The sequence below is a fragment of the Ctenopharyngodon idella genome, chromosome 3 (assembly GCF_019924925.1).
Source record: "Ctenopharyngodon idella isolate HZGC_01 chromosome 3, HZGC01, whole genome shotgun sequence".
Taxonomy (NCBI): domain Eukaryota; kingdom Metazoa; phylum Chordata; class Actinopteri; order Cypriniformes; family Xenocyprididae; genus Ctenopharyngodon; species Ctenopharyngodon idella.
Genome location: NC_067222.1, coordinates 20,885,171 through 20,902,779, shown reverse-complemented (window position 1 = coordinate 20,902,779; position 17,609 = coordinate 20,885,171). Strand labels below are relative to the sequence as shown.

General features: G+C 37.5%; 2 protein-coding genes across 2 annotated transcripts in view; both read right to left on the bottom strand.

Annotated features, from left to right (window-relative positions):
• Positions 1-13,010, bottom strand: part of smurf2 (SMAD specific E3 ubiquitin protein ligase 2) — a 58,505-nt gene extending 45,495 nt beyond the window's left edge. Inside the window, exon 1 of the mRNA XM_051885040.1 lies at positions 12,573-13,010. Coding sequence (XP_051741000.1) covers positions 12,573-12,624 — 52 coding nt within the window. The 5' untranslated portion in view covers positions 12,625-13,010. The remainder of the gene's footprint in view (positions 1-12,572) is intronic.
• Positions 13,011-13,179: 169 nt separating this feature from the next.
• kpna2 (karyopherin alpha 2 (RAG cohort 1, importin alpha 1)) lies at positions 13,180-17,609 on the bottom strand. Its single transcript, XM_051888469.1, has 11 exons — positions 17,539-17,609; positions 17,298-17,399; positions 17,051-17,191; positions 16,887-16,972; positions 16,528-16,796; positions 16,336-16,430; positions 15,611-15,874; positions 15,284-15,517; positions 15,010-15,192; positions 13,605-13,754; positions 13,180-13,430 (listed from the first exon to the last, which is right to left on the bottom strand). The coding sequence occupies exons 2-11, from the start codon at positions 17,361-17,363 to the stop codon at positions 13,341-13,343; spliced, it is 1,578 nt and encodes a 525-aa protein (XP_051744429.1). The 5' UTR covers positions 17,364-17,399; positions 17,539-17,609; the 3' UTR covers positions 13,180-13,340.

The window sequence follows — 17,609 nt, the reverse complement described above, 5'->3', positions numbered from 1 at the left end:
ACAAATGGCAACTTAAAGCAAAATAATGTCAAGAAAACAAGCCTGATACACAAACAAATGGCTTCTATGAACCAGTTCTTTTAATTAAATCAAATATATAGTTCAACCAAAGTAGCCCAATTCACAAACGAATGAAATTTATGAACTGGTTCTTTTTACTAAATCATAACATAAAACAATGCATAACCAGCACAGTCCAATTCATGAACAAACAACTCATATAAACTGGTTCCTTTTAATGAATCACTCAAAAAGACTGACAAATCAAGACAAATCTTTAATGGAATCAATTCATTTACTGAACTGCAAGTTATCATTAACATTTTTGAAGTGTGGACAAAATAGTTCTGTAGGAATCACTGCATCAAAGCCATATCAAACTACATTAGATTTGATCAACAATTTTAAAAACATAAAAACAATTTGCATGATCTATGAAACATGAAGGTCGGCATTCCTCAATCTTGATGAAGAAATCATAATTGACAAGCATGTGGTTTATTTCAGCAAAAAAACTGACCACACACATTTTTCTTGAAGGGCTTTACTGTTGGTAACATTTATACTTTATGTGAAGCGAAACCTCCAGGAACAAGATTTTACTGAACCAAAACATTCTGGGAGAAGAACAAAAAAACAAATATTTGCCTGATTGTTCACACTCAGGTTGAATGAAAGTTTAAGTATAGTTACCTTATGATTAACTTGATGACCTAAATTAATGAAGGTATGTGGGATGTTTCATCTAATCACACCAGGAAGGATTTCGCCAAATTGAACACTAAATCCACCCAACCCACAGCAAAGCCCTTTGGCTGCCACTATGGTGTTAATAAAAAACAAACAGCTTTAGATTTTTCTCTTAAATCCAAAAGATTACACACATTGTTCTCATACTCATGTCATGAAAATCAGAAATGAGACAATATCAACCACAACAATGAGAAGACATATCATATACGTATCTCTCTTGCCTGAGGTATATGGCTCAAAAATGTGGAGGGGAAACCCAAAGATCCGGGCCATATAACCCAGACCTTTAACACTTCAACAAAAAGGAAAAAGACGTCGTGCACCGGTGGAGGAAGGTTTAGGGTAGTGGGCTCAGACTAAACAACACAGACCTCAGGAAGCCTGGACGACTGCCTAGGTGCACTTTGAGCTGCGTCAGGTAAACATTAAGATCTGTTCCCAAATGAGACCACTGCTGTGTGTGGCTCTGCGAACAGAGCCCGAATTTATCTACGAGCGGAAAGTTCACATCTGATCTGAGAAGTTTAAGAGAGCAGAAAAGTGAGATGAATATGAGGTTTGCATCACTTTTACACAAGCTATATTATGTGATTGAATTGAAAACAAATAATTATAAAAACAACTAATTAATTAGAAAAGCTACCAGCTTACATATTCCAAAGCAACTAGTTTAAGTTGGATTTTCCGGCAGGGAAGGTTTAATAAAGTCTACTGTTTGTCAGAAGACGACGTGTATTTTAGTCTATAGCCATTTATCAATTTAATTCCCGCTAGAGACAAACCCTGGCAAGCTTTTCCAACTGTAAACCATTAAGAGCCTCTATCTGATCAACACAGCAGTACTTTCCCATCTGAATCACCCATAAACAGCATGTAGTTTAGCGGAGTTAATTTTCCTAACAATCCATCAGTGTCATCTACTATAAACAGCACTGCTTTTAAAGATCCTATGAATCCAATGAAAGAGCAGAAGAGCAACATATTGAGCACAAATGACCAATATTTAGCAATTTTAAACCAGTAACGGCACTAGGGTCTCAAGATGGTTAACTACCGACTAAACTAAAAATACTGATATTGCTTTCAAAGAACATATATATTTTATACCCCATTGGCAAATTTGTTTCTTGTTTTAAGCACAAATATGACTAAATTTACTGAGGTTTATGCTTAAAACAGAAACTTGAAACATTTGCATTTGCGTTACTTGACATTTAGCTACTGACTACATGGGTGAAACTCACAAAGCCTGTATAGATTACGTTTATATGTCACCCCAAAATCAAAGGAAAAAGGAATCACATTGTGTTTAAAGGAAACAACTGGCAAATTGTTCTTACAACAAAAAGTAAGAAAAGAAACTTATATCTTGATATATTCTCTGAAAATGAGCCTGAATATCAGTAAAATATTTACTTGAAATCCCCTAACGGTGCAATATGAAATTAGGCCAATATTTCCTAACAAATCAATAATGTGACCTCCAACACAGCTGTAGGTCTAAATACAAGATGAGAACCAGACATTCATTTGAGGTGAGCATGTTAAGAGATCAGGCAGAGGTCACAACTCTGCTGTCAAACACAGACAATTAGATTAAGTGTGCTTGTTTTAGTTGGCATGACATTTCATGATGTCATAGGTTAAAGCATGGGTGTCAAACTCGTATTAGACTGAGGGCGGGATTGGACAAAATGAAACCTTAAAATAGCGTGTTAAACCTGGGTGTACTCATGACACCTGCTCGTCTGGACCTACTAAAGTACACTGATTACATTACTTGCGCACCGTGGCACCGCCCAACTGTCATTTTGCTTTTGTATAGAAAAAAAACATTTAGTTCAGTTGGACAACGAACACTACAATAATAAACTGAAAGCATTTGCTCTGTTCCATATGCAGCACGAGCTGCAGAGTCGCAGCAGCACAGTGCAGCAGGAGTCAGATTTCACTTATTGCTAGGGCTGGGACAATTAATCGATGCATCGTGAATCGAGAAATAATTCTGAGATTTTCTGAATACATTGCAGTTCTCTCTCGAATCGATTCTGAGCTTAGTTTTTAAAAGCAGATGGCACTATGTGCTTTAGAAACAGTTGTACTCTGCTTGCTTCCAATTCCTTACACACACTACTTGAACCTTCTATAAAATAATTATTCATAAAGTTCGAAATGGTTGAAGTCAATTACAAGGGTGTTTGCAGAGGGCTGTTTACATTAATCTTGCATCATAAAAGCATTCTGAGGTGCAAGTACATTCTCAGAGCCAAACGCACGAGCGCTCTTCTTCATGAGCATTTGAGCGTGCAGTTAAAAACTAGCACAGAGCACCATCTGCTGTTAAGACTAAGCTCAGAATCGATTCGAGAGAGAATTGCAATGCATTCAGAAAATCTCAGAATCGTTCCATGAATCGCGATGCAGACTTCTTGTCCCATCCCTACATATCACGTGATGAGACTAAGGAGAGATGACTGGCAAGACGATGGCAGAGGATTTGGTGCGCAACTGGGTGCGATCCTGGGCATCACTGACAAAAAACGCTCCCTACACTGAGTAGCATATGTGTGATCACGAATTCTAAAGTTAAAGTAAAAAGTGAGCGCACATTCAAAAGTGAATACATTTATTCAAATGAAACTGAAATTTACAGGAATGTTGAACAACATTATTAATAACATAAAGAGAAACTCTTGGCTAGAAATCATAGTTTGCACAAGCTCTGCAATTTGGCACTCCTGTAAAGTCACAACACATTTATTTATATACCACTTTATATAATAGATTGTGTAAAAGCAAGCAGCTTTACAGTATTAGTCATGAAAAACTTTGGAATTTGTCTTTTTCAATCAGAATTATAACTTCAATTTCTACTTTAAAGCGGCTCTCCATCGTGTTTTTACTCATGGACGTCTGACCTTGACAGACTGAACAGAAGAAATAAACTGGAGAAGATTTCAAAGTCAAAGGACGCGGCGCCTCCATTTGAAATGGCATCACACCAGTTTGTTCTCCGATTTCTCTTGAAGTATATTGGGGCCTCACCTTTTCACCACTAATATTTGAAATATTCTCTTTTCTTCCTAAAAATTTACTTTTGAAATTAACAACTTGTACAAAGTAGCACTGAACTGGGTTGCTCTTCTACCACTGTAAGATGCAAGTAATGTGCACAAACAAAATGAAGAGCTAAAACATAATATTATGAATATACCATATTGACACAATAAAGTGGTTCTTTCTCCAAAAGCTGGACTAGTCTCCTCTAATATTGACATGAACAACCAGGGAAAGACAGCAAAAAGAGAAAAATTTAAAGAAACTGAAGCCTATAGCCTGTAACACAAAGAACAACCCATAAAAAAAGCTATCCCATATGCATTTTATCAGAGTCCCTATGCACAGGTGGTCAGGTATGCCTGACCACAAAACCACGTGAAATTTCTTGAAAGCTGTTCTTGATCTACAGAATTAAAGAGTGCTAATGAGGAATGTCTAGCCAAATGTTTTCGTTTTCAGCCAGACATGCGGTGGAAGTCATACGCAGACTTGTCTCAGCTGGCATAGGACCACAAGCCTGTTTCTGATCCTGGATCACATTTCCCCCAGTCCAATCTGGTCAATCAAGGTTTGAAAAAGAAAAAGAAAAACAGACAGCATTATTGCTCTGGGACGTGAAAAACACCTAAACGCTTCTAACATCTTCACACCTGGTCTGAACTATTGCACAGTGCAGCAGTCAGTGCAGTTGGGTTTCTTATTTAAACAGCCTGCGTCTGCATTTCTGCCGCAGCTGTCCTGCTTATCTGGCCACTACAGTTCAGACGCAGTGGCTTGTAAGCACAACCGTCTCGGCCTTTGCCTTCCAGCAGAGCAGCTGAACCAACAGGAAATCCAGTCTCAGTCTATTAATTGGTGGAACAATTTCAATCATTTGAGGGCTCTCAGTTGGAGAAGAAAAACGCTTACAAATGGTGTGCAATTATTGCACTTTCTTTTCGCCTGCTTTCGATTTGTTGTTTTTTTCCACTCCTGCCCTTTAAACTCTCCGCTAGAATGCAATTCGGAAATTTGGCAGCCGAGTCGACAGCCATATGCAGCTAAACATGGTGTTTTTACCAGCCGTTCCGTCTGGAGACCAACATGGCTGGAATGGCTTTCCATTAACTATTACATCGCAATTAGACAACGACAACTGTCTGATGCTGACAAATAAACTTTACTCTGAATTTTCTGTAATTAAGTCAATGTCCGAACCCCAGGTATGGATGAGAAATTTAATGCTGGACTAAGACTGCATTGCATGCTTACAGTCAACATAACCCATTTTACTTCAGCAATATGACATTTCTAAGAGACACAGGATATTCAATGAGTAAAAAAAAAATAGTTCTGGACTTGAATGGGGGAGGGGTTGAAAGATAAGAGGGCTTGATGATGTCAGCCAACAAGAAAAGTTGTTTCAGAGGTGGAGCAAGTTATTACATTTTAATGAAAGCATATGAAGCCAAATATTATGTCTTTGAAATAACATGCACAACATGATAAGGAATGAGTATTATGAAAGAAAATAGAATCTAAAATGTATAATCTCTCTGTACAGCCTGAGAATAAAAATACAAGGACCCTATTTATGTTATGCTAAAGCATGTCTAGACAACTGTAATTGTGATATATGATTGAAGAAGGGAATAAAGAAAAACAGAGAGGAAAAGAACGAGGAGATGCCAAACCACACGGTGAGTCACACAGCAAACCTCTGCATGACAACGATTCTCACAGTGAGATGAAGGGCATTTCCATGGCAGAAAAAATTATGGCAAAGTTAGTCACATCGAATGTATGAGAGACGTGACGGATAACACAAGGGAATTGCATACGGATTCTTCAGCTCTGTGAATGTGACAACGTTTCATCCTTGTTATAAGTCCTTTCCTACTGCATCTGTTTTCTTAAAAATACAAGAGTCTTCAGACTTTTCACAATCAAAAGAAAAAAAAAAAAGAAATCACATTTCGCATAATGAAAATTAAGCCTATTCATTGAGACCGTTTTACATTGTAAATTTATTTTAATGATGATTAAACATGTTCCCCTCAAATTCTCATTACTATAATTCATCCAGACTTATTCTCAATTGTGTATGATCATTTGAATAATATATTGATGTAATATGCATTGCAGTAATGACAATTGTTTTTTTGGGGATGGGTGACACTACTTACTTTGCTTTCGATCTGATACCAAGTACTATCATTGACAATATCACACAAATATTAATACCACTACTGATAAAGCTATTAAATGGAAATTTTTAGCAGTTTTTGAGGAGAAAATTAGTAATTATAGCCATTTACCATTATATTTGAAAGCCATCCTTTATACATTTAATAGGCCAAAAAAAAAGGTCAAAATTACTAATACTTCAGGACCAATCTACCAATCCCTAATTATTTCACATTAGAGTAATGAGAATTAAATGCTAATAATCAAAATAGCTAATAAAAATAGGCTTTATTTCCTTTAAGCACAATACAATTGCTTTTTCATTTGATTTTTGGATGAAATATTGACTTGATCTAGACAGGTTTTGTGAGAATTCATCCATGTTGTTAGTAGCTAAATGTCAAACTACTACACAAATGGAAATGTTGCAAGTTTAACTGCAAGTACAATAAAGAAGAGATCCTGAGATTGCAATCCTGGACTACCACCATGGTTATTCCTAAGGGACGGGGCAGTAAAAACAGGCTAGGCCTAAAAAAAACAAGATTGCAGACGTAGGTTGTTGATGAATCTGAATCCACACAAGAAATTTTCTTTAAAGGGTAAGGGGAGTCCTTTCGATTTCTGTAGTGATTTTGCATTCCATGAATGCCACTCACCACCACAAATCATCCTGGGTCTGCAAAGACCTGCAATTCCATTAGATCCTGCTAGAGTCTTACTTGATAATGGTATACTTGATCCTTGCACATTTATTAATGACCAAGTAATGATATTAGCTTATTAACATCAGAAACCAATGTTGAACAGTAGTCTGCTTCAGTAAACATAAGACTACAGCTCTAACTGTCCTCTCCTCTCTAGCTCATTCCATCAGACACTGCGTGTGCTTAAATATTTAATTTGGCTGCTCGCAACGAGTGGAAAGACTTGGAATTTGCCGGAGCGCTGATCCTGGAGGCACATCAAACATGGCCGCTGTCATCTGCCTCAACGTCCACCCATGTTTGTTTAGCTGTTTGTATCAAAACCCTTCAAACTAAATAATTGTGACCTAGAGGATTGTATGTTTTGTTATCTTTACCAAGAAAGCATGAGATGAGACAAAAAAAAAAAAACTAGCTAAATTGTACCTGACTGTTTCAACAATACATTTAATTAAAGATTTAGCTTACTCAAATTTTGTGTCTTTTGAAACCAGTATGACTTACTTTTTTTCTGTGGAACAAAAAAGACATATTTATAATAAAATGTCCTCTTTTCCATTTAAAGTGAATGATGACCACGGCTGTTAAGCAAGACTTTTTCACGGGAGCGTTTGAAAGCAGGCGTCTATCAGTGGATATATTAGGGATCCAACAATAGACACCTACTTTCGAAAGCTCTCGTGTGTATCCGTGTAAGCGCTCGGTTAAGAGCATCAAAGATGTCTATTTACAACATGTTTTTGAAGCGTTGATCATTAGCCAATCACAGACATATCTGTTGAGAACATGAACACAATGGCCAATCAGACGTGTTTACAAATCCACTCAACAGCGCTCAAAATGCTAGGGGGAAATGCTGGTATCGTCACATTTTTAAAATTCCATACCAAATTGGTACCGAAGTTGATACTTTTGACAATACTAGTGCTTTGATGAATGTTTACGTGTAAATAAAAGCCTAAATTGTAAATAAAAGCCTAAATCTGTTCATCATATAAAGCGATCAAGCTTCTTCAGAAAATATGGAATAAGCTACTCAATTCATATGGATTAGTTGTATGATCTTTATGAACTTTTTGAAGCGTCAAAGTGTCAGTTGCGTATCTGTCAATGGAGGGAAATCGCTGAAATCAGATTTCATTAAAAATACATTCATTTGTGTTCCGAAGATGAACGAAAGTCTTATGGGTTTGGAATAACATGAGGGTGAGTAATTAATGACAGAATTTTTGGGTGAACTAACCCTTTAAGCGCTCAAGCACACGCATAAAGCTTGCCATAGCGCATCTGCAAAAGTAGTGATTATGAATGTGATTGGAAAAAACAGCAAGAAGACAAAAAAGAAAAGAAAAAAAAGACAAAAGAAGACACATTGATAAACTAGTGTTTTCTGAGTCACTGTCCGCTGCAAAGATAAAGTTCATGACACTGACTCTTATCTGCACAGTATAGTGGATGCGTCTATAGAGACAAATACATGTTAAGTTAAACATACAGCACTGCTGTACTAATTTAGCTTCCACACTCCGCACGAACACTTGGATATGTATGTGCCTAATAATAGCGCACATTTATCTAGGTTAACGTCTAAGCGAAGGGCCATGTAAAGTGGCTAACGTTAGGCTACTAGGTCGATGAATGATAGACGAACGTTTGCATTTCTTGCCTGACATAATTACTACATGGACCAGCCGTGGTAACGGCTGAGAAAAAAAAAAAAGCTAATAAAGTCTAAATGAGCTAAATATAGCTAAATGATAGGGCAGCCCTACCTTTTAATAAAGCATAATGACTGAATTGTGCAAAGTCATGAGGGAAGTGGTCATCTTTAAAAGTGGGCTCATGGATCACAATTTGAACAAGTCATCATAATAGTCGGGCAATAATAATCCATTAAAGCCATGAACCCTTTTTACATTTCTGGGGTTCTCAAAAGCAGAAGTCATCATTGTTGGGTAAACTTCTATAGTGATGAACGGAACCTACAAATATAATTTTTGCATTTCTATTTGCTCCAATAGCAAAAGAAATTTTTTTTTGAGAAAATAGTGAGCGATTGATTACGTTAGTCAGACGAAAGAAATGTCAAATTTGCCTCAGCCATTTTTAAATGAAAACATAAAACACTTTGCTAGATTTACAACATTAATAACTCTGCAAATGTTCTGTGACAGTCTGCGAAAAGGGTCCATTAGCCAAGAGAAGATATGCTCTTCAGTGATTTTACCTCAGTTAAGAGGTACATGTTCTTAGGCACAACTGAAGCAAACCATGGTAAAATCACTGTAATGCACAGTCTTTGATGCCACTGCCACTGAAATGGCTTGCACTGAAAAATCTGTATGCACGTAGAGCAGCCACAGTGAAGTTGTCTTCATAATAAAGCACATCAGAGAGACATTAAAACGCTTTCAACCAAAGAGGACGTCTTGATTCCTGAAAAATTAGTTGCACTGTGGTACAACTAGGTTAATCTCCTATATAGTGAAGCACTGGGAACTGGTAGGAAGCTGTGAGATGACAGCAGGTCAGTCATTGTAAAAATTTTATCCTCATTCCAACCCACAATGCAGTGAAAATAGCTCATTTAAGGGTGCAACAGCAACCAGGGAGGAAAATGAGCTCTTTCTATATGCGAGAGCCAGACATCTCCAGAGCCCCACAGACGAATCTTCAAGTCTCACAGACTGCTGCTTCCTCCCACAACCACACCACTGGGTCATGATGAATACTACAACATCCTGCTGCATACTTGGAGGTTGATTTCACTGCACAGTATGCTTCATTGTGGAACGCATTCCCTGAGGTCATGAACAGAAACTTTTATAGAGACAGACTGATAATCAGGTTGACCCATATTTTTCACCGACATTCACATTTTTGGTTCTTCAACATCGGGCCTCATTGCCATTTGGTGGGTCTTTAAAGAAAACCATGCAACAACACAACTGAGAGTTCAACAGGAAATAGCAGTGCTCACAGGAAACACAACTTACTTAGTATTTGAATAAATTACTCATCTTTTTATGTAACAACCATTTATTCTGATGTGAGAAATGAGTAACATTTTAAACTTAACAGTGACATAGGCCAAATAAACATATAGGCACTCATTACTAAAATATTCATAATGATTTTTATGTCTTTATTGTTGTATTGTTTATAAATGGCAAAAATAAAAGTAAAACAATAATTAAATATGATCTCATTGGAAATGTAAAAAAAAAAAAAACAATCGTAATAGTTGTTAAATATTTAAAATATCTCTAATATTTTAATTTTCCTAAGTGAAACCTGCAGTTCGGGGGTACACTGCTGATATTGTAAACAATCATAGCTTTTACAAATTATCGATCAACTGACAATGATTTTTTTATGACAAAACCAATTTCTTCTAGATTTAAGTTTCGAATAGACAATATGTAGAACCAATTTTAATTGTTTTACTTTTTTAACAACAATAAATTAAAGCACAACAATAAAAGCATAAGAATTATGGATATTTTAATAATAAAAAAAAAAAAAACAATTAAACTTTTTGACAAAAAAAAGTCTTCAATAACTCAAGATACAAAGTGGACAAAGCTCTGAGCAGAGATTTGGAACAAAATCATCAACAATTTATCAGTAGATCTTTATTAAAGGTGCAGTAAGTGATTTCTGAGAAACACTGTTGATATTTGAAATCAGCCTAAACAAACCTTCATTGCTCCACCCCCAAAATGCAGAAACAAGCAATGCAAGAGTGGATGTCTCTTTATCATAGCTGAAGCAAAGAAAAATAATGCTTCGCGAAAAACAAAGTGAAGATGATGAACGAACAACAAGTAAGAACAAACAATGAACATACAGTACACAAGACTACATACTAGCAAGAGTTTATTGCTCGCCGCCAGCAGCACACCAGCTCCAGACAAACAATGACACACAAAACGGTCCTGTTACTAGAGCTAACATTACTACAACAGCATATCTTGGTTCTGTGAAACATCGCAAAACCAATGTTACTCACATATGGAGCAGAAACAACACAACCATAGCGTCCTTTTTCAGGACTTCCCGCTTAGTTCCCTCTAGCACTAGAAAGCTTTTCTAACATAAAAAGCAGGTCCTAAAGCCCTTGCCTGATCATAACCCTTCTTTTTCCAGTGATATTCCTCTGAGCTTTTCTGTTTTGTAATGTCTCTCAGCCACCTCTCTTTCTACAGCCTTCAAATCTCCATCTTGCTCACTCTCTCTCCTCCCCCATCATGAGTGGACATGCCCCCTACTGCTGATTGGCTACAAGTGTGTTGTGCTGCTCAATCCGATCCACCTTCAACAACGTTTCTCAAAAATTGCTTACTGCACCTTTAAGAAACTGATAACTGATTAAGTTACAATATTAATATAAATGCAAAATATTGGTCTTAACCAACTATCAGTCAGGGTTAGGGTTAGGAACTTTGCAAAGGAAGTATGTTCTTGCATATTTCTGAACATGGACTGCTCGGGGACGTCTAAATAAATTTGTTAATTCGACATGCAAATGCCGTCACACCACGTCTGCACTGCAAGCCAGCTGCCAGCTATTTTTTTTTTATTCAAACTGTTTTGCGTTCTTGTGTAGGCTATTTCACAATGACAAAATCACATAGCACCAGCTAGCTAGCGTCCAAGTTGTATGCTTTTAAGTATATTTGAATGGCAAATTTATGTATCTTCCTAAAACCACAATAAAAATATGATTCAACACATCGTTAAATTTCATAATTGAAATGGAGCTTAGAGTTTCCAGTGTTCATTAAGGTGTTACTAAGGTTGTTCTTTGTAAACTGCTTAAAAAAATACACTGAATTGAGTTTTCATACATCGAAATGAGCAAACATTATCGTTTAAAATCTGTAATTTCTATTAAAACATTTATCTACAATACCAGGGAGAAAAATATTGAACAAGGAAGGGATGAAGGAGATTGATATGAAGATGTGAAATAAACAAACTGAGAACTTTATCTTATTATATAAAAACAACCTTGTCCATATATTTCCTTTGGGGACATTTGCATTTTAAAAAAGGGTAACAAATCGCTATATGTTTTATTGCAATACTCAGGATATCGCAAAATGTTTATAATTGCAATAATATCGTATCGTGGCTTAAGAATGGTGATAGTGATATGTGGCTCTACTATTGACATTTCTTGTGTAAAATCGATACTACAGGTTTTGTCGCACGCTTCATTTTTAAAAAGGCGACATGTTTGTTTAACCCCATGCTAAATAGTTACTAGTAATTGGTCAAATAGTTTGTCAGTGCCACATGGTGCAAACATTTCAAATACAAAAAGACTAAACACTTGCAGACTAGGATTATTGTGATTAAAGCAACATTATTTCTTAAACTCACATCTTGGATTTGGCGCAACTGACTACATAAAATACGCTTTAAATGTGCGCGTTTTGTTAATTACTACACTGAATTTATCAATAAGCCATATCGTTCGTGTAACCAACTGCCAAGTTTTTATTAAAAGCCCTAGATCCGTACGTATGTAGCTGCATGTATTCGCTTTAAAAAGCACATTAAGGATGCTCGCAACGCAACTTAGAGAAGGTAAACAATGAACGCATAAGAAATATGATTGTTGCGTTCGCGCTCCATTGAGGCTCCATTATGACGTTGTCCAGCCCTCTAAAGAACGCAACGCTGCAAAAACGCCAGTTTCGGTCATATATTCGCCATAAAGCAAAAAAAATCATTTTTTATTCTGACAATTAAACAAAGTAGAGTGCATTTAAATGGAAGTCCTCATGTAAAGATTGAACACTACAATGACTTACAGCAGTAGCTGTTAGCCAGCTAGCCAGTTTCAGATGAAACTGTACGATGTCGCAAATCCCTTACCTGTTAAACGCAACTTGACGGGTCCATTTCTTCTCACTCCTTGATTAGACATGTCCTTGTCCCTTATCCAGGATGACTATTACTGAAAACGATTCGAATGTTGTATGGAGTTGCTTTTTGGTTCTTCTCAACGCCAGTTTCACAGTGAACAGAAAATAATGGAGTCACGGTCCTGTGGCCCGGATGTGCACAGCCCTGCCATGTCTACATACATACACACTCGCGCGGCGGCTTTAACGTGCTGCTCGTATTTCTACCCTCTGCGAAAGTAAATCCACTACGTTCCCTAAAAAGATCCGCTTACAGAGACCTCCTGAAGTTCTCCGCATTTTCCACGAACGAACCGCACTCGGGCTCTGCTGCCATTCCAATGAGACCTTGAGGGAAAAGTTGTATCGCTACAGGCGACTGAATTGAGGAAATGTGGTTTGTTAGGTGTCTGGCATCTGCTGAGCCACTAAAACCGCCCAAACAGTGACATCAGACCTACTTGTTATTCATAGAGCTCTGTAATCCATACTTATATCTCACATACGGAATCACTCATTTTCCCACCATTACTTACATTTACTGTAATACTTGGATAAAGATCACACACACACACACGTTTGTTCTTTTACATTTTTTATTTACAACAAATAAAATTGAAACAGATTCATATGTACAACTTAGAGCATGAGGTCCTCACAAAGAATAAACATGAACAAGACGAGTGGTTTACAGAAATGATTGGAACAATCACATACAAAACAAACACGGATCAGATATTCAGAAGTTGAAAGTGCTTTGGTTCTCATTAATCTGGAACGCATAGCCATCAGTTGTAGCCTCAGGGGCAACACATTCATCCTCTTCCTCCTGCAAGACAGAAACAAAGAACGCTTAACAGCTAGACACACCACTTTCAAAACACTTGAGGATGGAGATGCTTATTTTTGCAAATTAACATAACTGAGCAAATTATTAACACGCAAATTGATCAAACCTACACAATGCCTAATATGTCACTAAAGATTTTAACATTCAACCAACCTCTCCAGAGAAGTACTTTTCAATAAGGTTGAGGGAGGCCTTGTAGACCATTTCATTTTCATGCGACTGCAAAGCTTCGATTTTGTCCAGGCCGCCACATTCCTCAATCATCAGAGACAGCTTATCGACCTCACCAATCTTCTCACCAGCCTTTAAAAAAAAAACAAATGTGTCAAATAAAAAGGTGACCCTGAACATGACATTTTTTATTAAAATCCCTGATTTAAAAAGTCACAATGAAACAGAAGTAGCAAAAGATCTTTTGTTCTGTACAGGTCGCACATGTGCATTTAATTTTTTTCAGTAATTAGTTTATCCACAAGTCCGAAACGCATGCAAGCTACAGCGACAATGGAGGCCTATATAGATGACGGATTGTGCTAAGAGGTTAGAAAGTACCATCATTTGTACAACTCTAGCATGAAAGAATACAAATGTATTTACATGGGTTGTAACTCGTGGTGAGAGATTGCTCAAAACTGCACATGCATCGAATGCCTGTGTACGCGTGCAAGTCAAGTGAAGTATACTTTGCAAGGCTGTGCATTCAACTGTGCTCGGGGGCATACTCAGGGCTTAAGCGTGCTCTGATGGATCTATATATAGAGTCAATATTTGAAGTGGATCAAAACCTTTCAAAGTTGTCCTAAACCTCCTTGTCCTAAACAACTTTGATGAACTTTTTTGACTACTGTAGTTTGATCAGTGGGCTCTATAAAGGCTGATCAGATGACGCAAAACTCACAAGACAATTTTTCTATGCGCAGCTAAAATTGCTTCACTACATTTACCTTTCTGGCAGATCTACCAGGTGTCTGAAAAGGACAGCAAGTTTACAACATCTTTGCGGAGAACGGAGACATTGCAATGACAGCAAAAAACTAGGGCTGTGCGATTTTAGTGCATTTCTTTCCTTCACAGTGGTGCGCATTCATTCCACCCTAAAAGCCAAAAGTTAACATCCAAATCAGCTAGATCAGTGATTGTCGTAAAATACAGTCTACTGTTACTAAACTGCAGGACGTGCTTGATAATAATAAACTTGGAGAGGAACAGTAACAAGCTAAGAGAACTTTGAGCTTCAGGTTTGCACCTAAATGGTCAAATACACACAGAAACATGTCAATACCAATTCTCATCTCTTACTTTTTTGATACTTGAAAAACATTGTAAAGAATAGCATTATTTCGGTGATCGGTATTAGCCAATACTGCTTCCAGTGATCGGCCCAAAAAATCCTGATCGGAGCACCCTTAGAAGTTGTCTATATATTTAATTAAATAAAAATAAATAAATAAAATAAATAATAAAAATCCCCCCCCCCCCTTTTTAAATTTTGACCTTGTAATATGCATTTAGAAAAAAAGTGAGTTTTCAGTTCATGCGGACTTTAAAGGAATCATACCAAAAAGATATTGGAGATCACATCCAAGATGACAAGAATAGTTTTGCTGTCCTTAGTGGAGAGCAGATTCAACAAGGGCTCTAGTATATTGGCCTGAACAAGGTAAACCACTTGCTCTACAGTGCCTCCGCTGGTGTAGTTGGTCACTGCCCATACAGCCTCCTTCTGGGTCTTGTAGTCACCCTGCATAAAGTATGAGAGAAAATAGTTAAATAAACAAAGAACAGCTTCATGGACAAGTCATATATTGTGTTCTTATACTGTGGCAACATACCCGTCTGAGAACTTCCACCAGGTAAGGTACAATGCCAGCATTGATGACCTCCTGAATCTGATATTCCCTGCCAGCCGTGATGTTGGACAAAGTCCAGGAAGCCTCCTTTTGAATGTTGTTCTTGTGGTGGCGCAACAGAGCGGGGAACATGGAAAGAGCACCAGCGTTGATCACCGCCTGGGTCTGTTCATCTGTGCCAGTGACGATGTTACCGATTGAGCGCAGTGAAGGGGTCTGTGGGAAGAAAAAAGAAAAGAAAATGACATACACAAACACATACCCTCCTATAGCTTCCCTGTACAAGAGCACTACTTTCCATCAACTTACCACAATGGAAAGCTCCCCTGATCCCAATAGCTTCACCAGTTGAGGGACCACACCAGTCTGCACCACCACCTCAATCCTCTCATTGGGCCCATCAGTGAGGTATGAGACGGCCCAGCAGGTGTCCGCCAGCACCTCTTTATCATCATGATGCAGAAGGCGGATAAGTGTTGGCAGTATCTGTTTCACAGCCTCTAGAGGAGGTGCAGGGTTCTTATTGCGGCACAGGTTTGACAGGGTCCAGGTGACGTTCCTCAGGTAACCAGACTGCAGAAGAAGACAGACTGGTTGGTCAGGCCAAATTATTAAAGCTCTGATGCCACCTACTGGCAAAGTATGCTCACTACATTTTAAATAGCAGTTTAAACCCAATAGCGCTAAACCCAAACACAATGGGAGAAAAATAAATCCATGAAAATATTTTACCTTATTTACCTTGATGTACATGTTCAATTTTAGTATATTCAATAAATTATTGTCATGAGCTGATAGTCAAGTTCAGCCATGACATTCAATCTGTGGTTCAAACCGGTTCTCAAATAATTTCATGTCATCCAAAACTTAAATAAAACAATAAATAAAACAATTTATATTATAATATAATATAATATAATATAATATTCATGTTGCTCATTTTTGAATTGTGACCACCCAGTTGAGGATCACTTTAAAAATCTGTTTTTATTTTAAATTGAAAAAATATAAACTACTCTTTACAATAAACTTACAGGAAATACAGAGAAGTCAGGAACAGCCAACAGAGCTAATAGAGGGGCAATCGCACCATGCTTAATGACTTTATCTCTGTACGCAGAGCCGTCACCTATAAACAAAAAGGGCAAAAATACATTCAACCTCATACAACCAAGTTAACAAAAATTAATCCATATCATTGAAATTAAATGCTATTGGCCACCCACCAGCAATGTTTCCCAGGGCCCAGACTGCCTGCTCGCTAATATGAGCATGTGGTGATGAAATGAGGCTGATGAATGCTGGGACAGCCCCTCCCTGAACCACAGCGCTGGTCTGGTCAGATGTTCCAGATGCAATGTTAGTCAGAGCCCAGGCTGCCTCAAACTGTATGGGAGGAGAGTCTACCAGACCCAAGAAGCTCACGAACTTGGGAATCAGACCAGCACTGATGATACGGTCAATAGGTGGATGCCTCTCTCTTGACAGCAACTTCCTGCATTTCAATAGCACAAATTATAATATGAAAAACATTTGATATAAATGCATATTTCTGCACATGTAAAAGCCATCTTTTAGGCATTACCTGGCAGCTTGGGTGGCCTGGACTTGAGTCTCCAAGTTATTACTGTTCACACCATTTACAATCTCCTCCACAGTCCAGTGTTGAGCCTAATTGCACAGAACAAAGATCTTATAATGTCTAATACCTAAAAATTAATTATGCAGTAATATCTATCATCTACATACCTGACAGTTCTGGCTTTTCTCTTGAAGGGGAGAGGTGGCCTCATCCGGTAGACTGCTCACATTTCTCCTTTTCAAAATCTGCTCGTCTTTCTTTGCTTTACGAAGTTCAACATTGACTTCGATCCTTCGACGTCTCAGCTCCTACATAAAAAGTATTTAACATTTATATGAAACATAATCGTTTCACATTTGAAAGAAAACAATTGATATCAGCACTTTTTGTTGTATCAGAATGTTTATTACTTACAGTTGCATCTTTTCCTTTGTTTTTGAACTGAGTGAGTCGTGCAGTGTTCTCGTTTGCAGCAGACATTTTAATGAGGTTTGATTAAACACAGTATATCGCAACCTAAAATAAATAAACACTTTCGTGAAAAGATCAACATAAGTTGTATTACAATCAGTTCACACTTCAGAAATCTGATATTTTTTTACTAATACTAAAACTATATACATTATACTTCAACTTAAAAAAAGAAGGAACTTACCGCTTCTGACCAAAAGGACTGTGAAGGTGGAAGTATGAAACAGACCTTTAAAAACGCGCTATGGAGAATCT